This window comes from Meleagris gallopavo, chromosome 5, assembly GCF_000146605.3.
Source record: "Meleagris gallopavo isolate NT-WF06-2002-E0010 breed Aviagen turkey brand Nicholas breeding stock chromosome 5, Turkey_5.1, whole genome shotgun sequence".
In the NCBI taxonomy this organism is placed as follows: Eukaryota; Metazoa; Chordata; class Aves; order Galliformes; family Phasianidae; genus Meleagris; species Meleagris gallopavo.
This window is the reverse complement of record NC_015015.2, coordinates 36,795,256-36,801,496: the sequence shown is the minus strand read 5'-3', so window position 1 is coordinate 36,801,496 and position 6,241 is coordinate 36,795,256. Positions and strand designations below refer to the sequence as shown.

Sequence of the window (6,241 nt, the reverse complement as noted above, 5' to 3'; positions counted from 1 at the left end):
CGCAGCTCGGTACCGCGCGCCGTGCCGGCCGGCTGCTCGCGTTCGTGAACCTGCACTCGTACTCCTTTGCCCCCGCTTGCTTTCTCCCGGCTGTTTGTTCGTCGTGTCATCCGTCCTGCTGTGTTCTGACGGCAGCGAGGATTTTACCTTGGTGGAGAGAAACTCTTTTGGAAATAGTGTTTTTCTTTCTCCCCTCCCTCCCGCCTAGCTCTACCCTAAGACGTTCCCTCCATCCTTTCTTCTGACCCGCTGTTCAAATTCCTCTTTCACTGGCATTTCTGTTATTTTCTGCCATCTCCCTCTGCTGGCACTGCCCTCGTGCTCTCCTTGCCCATCTCTGCTTCTTGTGGGTGCCGGCGTGCACCTGGTTAGGTCAGAACTGCTCATCGGAGAGACTCCGTGTGCTTTTCTCTTTTATGGTGAGGGAGGAGGTCCTGAGGTGCTGTCGTGAGATTTTTTGTGTGGGGAGAGAGGGGACCTTAGATGGACGAAGGTGGAAAGAAAGAGAGAAGCCATGGGAGAGGTAGAGAATGGGAAGCGTGAGATGGTGCTGGATGGCTGAGAAGGGCCGCAGAAGAGGCATTTCATACAGGAGCAGTTTAGAGGAGGCCGGGGTTCATCAGTCAGGAGAGCTGGCAAGAAGAGCATGTGGTAATGGTGGCAGTTGGTCAGATATTTTCGGATCAACCGAGATCATGCGGCTTATGTAAGTGTCACGTGTGCTGCGTGTAACAAGAGTCTGGGGTTTGTTCTCAAGGCAGGTGCTCAGTTTTAGCTGTGGTTGTTTAGTAAACAACATACTTGCATTATACAACAACATCTCTCCTGAACAGCTTCACCTTCTGGTCTGTCAGAGAGGGATGGCCAGGCTGCTCATTGTGTAATCATAAAATCTCTTCTCAGAACGTGTTTGTAACGCAGAGGGGATCCTGTGCAATCAAATAAAGGTCACAGAAGATAAGCAAGGCTCCCCTTGTGTAACAGGTTGAGCTCTGTGTTTGCTCTGGAGATAGCTGAGTGCTTGAATGAGTTGGAAAAGCACTCAAAGAATGACTCAGCATGATGTGGTTAGTGAGAATGGGTAAAAGTTAATCTCCTGCTGTAATTACAAACAAAGGTTGAAATAATGGAAGGTGTATAAGGGTTGAATGTGGGAGGGAAGGATGAGTGAGTTCTCTGGGCATAGGTGAAAGGTATAGGGAAATAGAAGCTATGTCAAATTCGTGTAGAAAGGAAAGGAGAGAGGTTAAAGATTGGAATGGGTGAGAATAGGATAGAGGTTGCAAATAAAGATTTAGAGAGGGGGCTGAACGGATCACTAAAATACAACTGAATGCTAGCACTAGAAGCAGATGAGGGCTTGAACAGAGCAGATGAGCAGGCATATGGGGCAGAACATTCAGTGCTGTGGGCAAATGGGTGTAAGCATATGTCTGGGGGGTGCTGGGCTGCTTGCAGCTTCTGTGTGTGAGCACATCAACACAGATGATACTACACAAGGTGGGATATCTGGCCATGTGCTCATTTCTGCTGTTCAAAAGTGAACAACAAAGACAGCTACATATTCTCCTTCTCTTTAACCAGATGCCATTATGAAGCCAATCCTTTCTGTGCCAGTATCTTTTCTTTATTGGCGTTTCTTACTAAAGAACTTATGCAAAGAAATGCATGTGAACAGAAAAGAGATATAGTTGTTGTATCTGGATATCCAGTACTGAGTCTCTTGATTTCACCCAAGGGCCTTGGCTTACTAGAATCTGATGTTAGAAGCTTGTAAGCAATCTGAGTGTTTGGGATGACAGGTCCACCAGAAAACTGTGCTGTTTTAGTTTTGTTTTCTCATTCTGAGAATGAAAGCTCCCAGGAGAAAAGGTTGAAGAAACAAAATGAAGGGAGAAGTGTGAAAAATGGAGAAGAAAGGTACTGAGAGGCAGAGCCCAGGTGAGCATCACAGTTTGGTCCTCTTGTGCAGCACAGGAGCCCTTGGGGGCCAGGATACTGCCTTCACTCTGTGCACTGATCTTTCCCAGAAGCTGCTCAGAGCCTGAGATAAAATTCTCTTTCTTTGAATAATACTTGTGTTTTGCCATAGCATCTCATGCATATAAAAATTAGGGCAAAATGGCTCTGCCTTGAGCTCCTCTTTGATGGTGCTTCTATTCAGATAGTATTTGGACTTCCTGGAGTTTCTGGGAGCTGTAAAACTTGAGACTTTTAAAGCCAAAGTGGAGAAAAAGAAAGCCCAAATAAAGTAAAAGCTAGAAATACTGGGGAAAACATCGTACTTGAACTCTTCTGCATTTGGGAGATGGAGAAATCTTTACTGTGAAAGAACAAAACACTTAGATGCAGTTCTAGCATCAAAATGCAGTAAATAATAACTTGTGGATGAGGTGCTGAAAAGCTATTTTCTATCCAAAAGGCAGAATATTTGTGTACAGGCAGAACTTTTTCTACAGACTTGGTAAGGAGAGGGCTCTTATAACTTTCCTTCCTATTTGTTTTTCCCTACAGGATCTACACCAGCTCTATGACTGTTGACCCACGCTTGACTGCCTCAAGTGATCCTGGCAGGATGACATCTTCCAGACTCCCTATCCTTCTAGCACTGGTCTTTTCTTCTTTGTCCCCTGTTCTTTCCCATTCAAACAGGGAGATGTGGTTTCAGGATCTCTTTCCACCTAACATGTGCCCTATAAATGCCAAGACTTTTTATGGCATAATGTTTGACGCAGGAAGCACTGGAACCCGGATCCACATTTATACCTTTGTGCAGAAGAGCCCAGGTAAGACCCTCTGTCAGTCTGTGCCCCTGCCATATGTTGACTCAGGTTCTCTTTTCACATGAGAGGACTTTGTTTGCACCAATACGGAATTTGGGATCAACTGAAGATTTCTCCTGTGTATCCTGCAGGTCATCCTCCAGGGGGTGATTGATTGCCATTTATGGTGGTGTTTCACTGTGAAAAGTTCTTTCTTGCACATCTTGAGAAACCCAGAGGTTTCTTTCTGGGTACATTGAATTTCTGAAGATTTTCACCTGTGCAGCTGTTTAAAGGAATGTCCCATTGAATTGGGAAGAGGCTTACACTGTCCTTTTCAAGTTGCCTGTTACCTGGAATCATATCAACAAATATTTACATTCTGTATATGAAACATTTTGTATCAAAATGAAATCAATATGTTAAAGAGTTATAACCATCTAGGCAGTTTCCAGATGCAGCACACTGCAGAATATCTACATCTGACGTGGTGTGGAGGTACCCAGCTTGGTTGCACATTAAACAGGATTCGAGAGGGTGAATTGGCTTGTGTACTGTGAACCAGCAAGTTTGCAAAGGTTAAAGGCTAATAAGCCCTTCAGGACCACATGTAGTACCTGTGTGGCTTCACATGATTTCAGCATTCTTTGGGAAGGGCTGGTGCAACGTCCAACTCTGATAGATGATATGCAATACTGAGATATACATGGTAGAGCCAAGCTGCTCTGGGAGCAGTGGTCACACTTGTTTGGCTTTGCAGCCAAGTGCCTGGGGCCAGTCAGCTCTGTTTAGCATTCTCTGTGTTTATGAATGGGATGAATCACCTAAGAATAATCAGGAGCTGACTGTATGTGCCTTACTATGAATTAATATTTCACACCTAGCTTGGGGACAAGAAGGGAAAGAAATTTCGTTAAGATTAGGCAACAGTCATGCTACATTGCTACAACTTGTGGCTTACAAATGAATAATGAACAAACATCCTTCTAATTATAATGTGTTTGTAATAAATTGTTGACGAAGTTGGAGGATACAAGGGCAATGTTCTGCTAAGTATGTTTCTGAAATGAAGGAGCAGTGTATTTTTGGGGATTTATTATTTGCAAGGGGAAGTCAAGGAGATCTCGTTAACAGTGTTTCAGACAACCTTTTGGAAGCTAAAAAAAAAGATATATATATATATATATTTGAATTGTTGATTATTTCATGTAATGTTTCATTTGTGCAGAAATCCTTCCAGAGTTGGAAGGGGAAATATTTGAATCTGTGAAGCCAGGTCTTTCTGCCTATGCTGATCAGCCTGAAAAGGTAAGGCTCTCCTTCATTCCCCATAAGTTGATCTTCCTTCTACTAATATCAGTTGCATTCTACCAAGCAGTTCAAATATTGCTAATTGTAATTAGCAGGGAGTCAAGAAAAGTCAAGAAAAATGTACTACTGGCTGTCCAAACCTGTTGCTCTACTTTTGTGAGCTAATTTCCACACAGTAAAATGGAAACTATTACTTCATGTATTTCATCAGTGGAACAATAGCTTAATTAATTGCTTAAATGCTATATCTAACTAGATCATATGCCTTTCAGAATATTTCATCACAGTTGTAGCTGAGTAATGATTTTGGTATGGGCAATTTCTGTTCTACTGACTCTGGACTTCTTTTATTCATTTTTAATTAAAAAATAAAAAATCATTTTATTAAAAAATAAAGGTCTTAGAAAATAAAGCTGGGCAGTTCCATAATCTACAATCGGATATATTAATCAGTAGTTTATTAATAAATTTACAATTTAGAATTGTAATAAGAAACTGAAGTTAGGTGCAGCCCTCTTTATTTTCCAATGCATATGGTTGGGAATTCATGTGTGGTGCGCTTCTTTCAGGCCACTCTGATCAGGAGTCAGAAATGAGCAGAAGGGCAAAGACAGCTAAAGGAATCAAGCTGATTCAAAGAGCCAGTCCTGAACTGAGCTGCCATTTTCCAGATCCTTTCTGCTGACAGCAAGCTCATTCACAAGCTAAAGGAGGTGCCAGGCAAATGATATATTAGATCCTGTGCCTTGCCTGCTTTAGCAGTCCTGGAATTAGGGCTACCTTAGGGGGGGGCTTCAGATTTCAGTGTGCAGTGTGCTCAGCTGCATTCAGTGCTGCAAGAATTTTTAGTGTGAAACTCTGGGGAAGAGTAGATGGCTCTTCTTTAAAACTTTGATAAGCTCTCTTCTGATTTCACTAAATTGTCTTGTTTATTGGGTAGGAGAAAAGAAAAATCATCACCAAGAGACATTTCTAGAAATTTCACAGGAGAATGCTTACTGCTAATGCAGAACTATAATTGTTAGAGCAGTGTAAATAGCTGAGAGCCCAGCAGTGATGTCTGTGCCTCATGTGATAACCACTCTACAGCTGTCATTGTAGTTAGGCTACTTTGTATGAACTTACTTGGAATTATGTGCATTTACTGAAATTCAGACATCCCCCCTGATCTTTGCAGTTCCAGTAAAGAATTGCACCACTTAGTTTTATCATACTACAAGATGCCTAGGTTTGTCAGATACTCAGTTTCCTTGCTTCCCTCCATCTTTTCCAAAAATACTTTCCACAAACAATGAAATTTAATTCTGTCTCCTAGGATATAACTCTGAATGCATCTGACTTTCCAATGCAGATATTCCTTTAAGGTTTGTATGAGGTGCCTTGCACAGTTTTTATACTTTCTTTAGGCGTGGATGTTTTCTGCTACTGAATACCAGTTTCACTAGTTTTGAGGAATTAGGAGGGACATTTTCTGAAGGAAAACTGTAAGAAATACAATTTCTTCCTTTAAGGGTGCTGAATCCGTCAAAAGATTGCTGGACATGGCTGTAGATGCTGTGCCACCTCATCTCTGGAAGAAGACTCCAGTAGTGTTAAAAGCCACAGCTGGACTGCGCTTATTGTCAGAGGAGAAAGCTCAAGCTCTACTTTCTGAGGTAATACTAACATCTTTTGGATACAATACTACTGTTCTGTTTCATCTTTCCTGGTTCTGTTCTCCAGTCTGTTGCCATCCGTGAATTTCAGCTGTGAAAAGTAACTCTAATCCCACGATAGCATGAAACTCACAGACTTCACAGATTTTCTTTCACGGTCCTGAAACCTTCTATCCTGGTGTGGATAGAAGACTCTGGGAGAGAGACTTTGGATACGTCTCTTTCTTTACTGGCTCTTAAAAGAGGAAGAATTTTGTTTATCACACACTCTTGACTTTTTTTCTACTGCAGTGAAAAGGAAAGCTTTTCTCTGTCATTGTCAGAGCAGAGCAAGACTATTCAAACCAAAGAACTGAATCATTTTCTCTTTCTGCAGGTGAAAGAAGTCTTTGAGAAGTCACCATTTCTTGTTCCAGAAGATAGTGTTAGCATCATGGACGGGTCTTATGAAGGTGTGTTTTAGAAGGAAGAAAAACTGAAAGCAAAGAGGAACGGGAGGGAAAGCAGGAATGA

General features: G+C 42.0%; 2 protein-coding genes across 3 annotated transcripts in view; one reads left to right on the top strand and one right to left on the bottom strand.

Moving 5' to 3' along the window:
• Positions 1 to 110, bottom strand: part of BBOF1 (basal body orientation factor 1) — an 8,860-nt gene extending 8,750 nt beyond the window's left edge. The window contains exon 1 of the mRNA XM_031553772.1: positions 14 to 110. Coding sequence (XP_031409632.1) covers positions 14 to 110 — 97 coding nt within the window. The remainder of the gene's footprint in view (positions 1 to 13) is intronic.
• A 1,587-nt stretch (positions 111 to 1,697) lies between these two features.
• Positions 1,698 to 6,241, top strand: part of ENTPD5 (ectonucleoside triphosphate diphosphohydrolase 5 (inactive)) — a 16,823-nt gene continuing 12,279 nt past the window's right edge. The window contains exons 1-5 of one of the 2 annotated variants that reach the window (XM_010711711.3): positions 1,698 to 1,941; positions 2,515 to 2,786; positions 3,991 to 4,070; positions 5,585 to 5,728; positions 6,105 to 6,180. In XM_010711711.3, coding sequence (XP_010710013.1) covers positions 2,531 to 2,786; positions 3,991 to 4,070; positions 5,585 to 5,728; positions 6,105 to 6,180 — 556 coding nt within the window. In that variant the 5' untranslated portion in view covers positions 1,698 to 1,941; positions 2,515 to 2,530. The remainder of the gene's footprint in view (positions 1,942 to 2,514; positions 2,787 to 3,990; positions 4,071 to 5,584; positions 5,729 to 6,104; positions 6,181 to 6,241) is intronic. The other variant, XM_003206593.4, reaches the window with a different exon arrangement.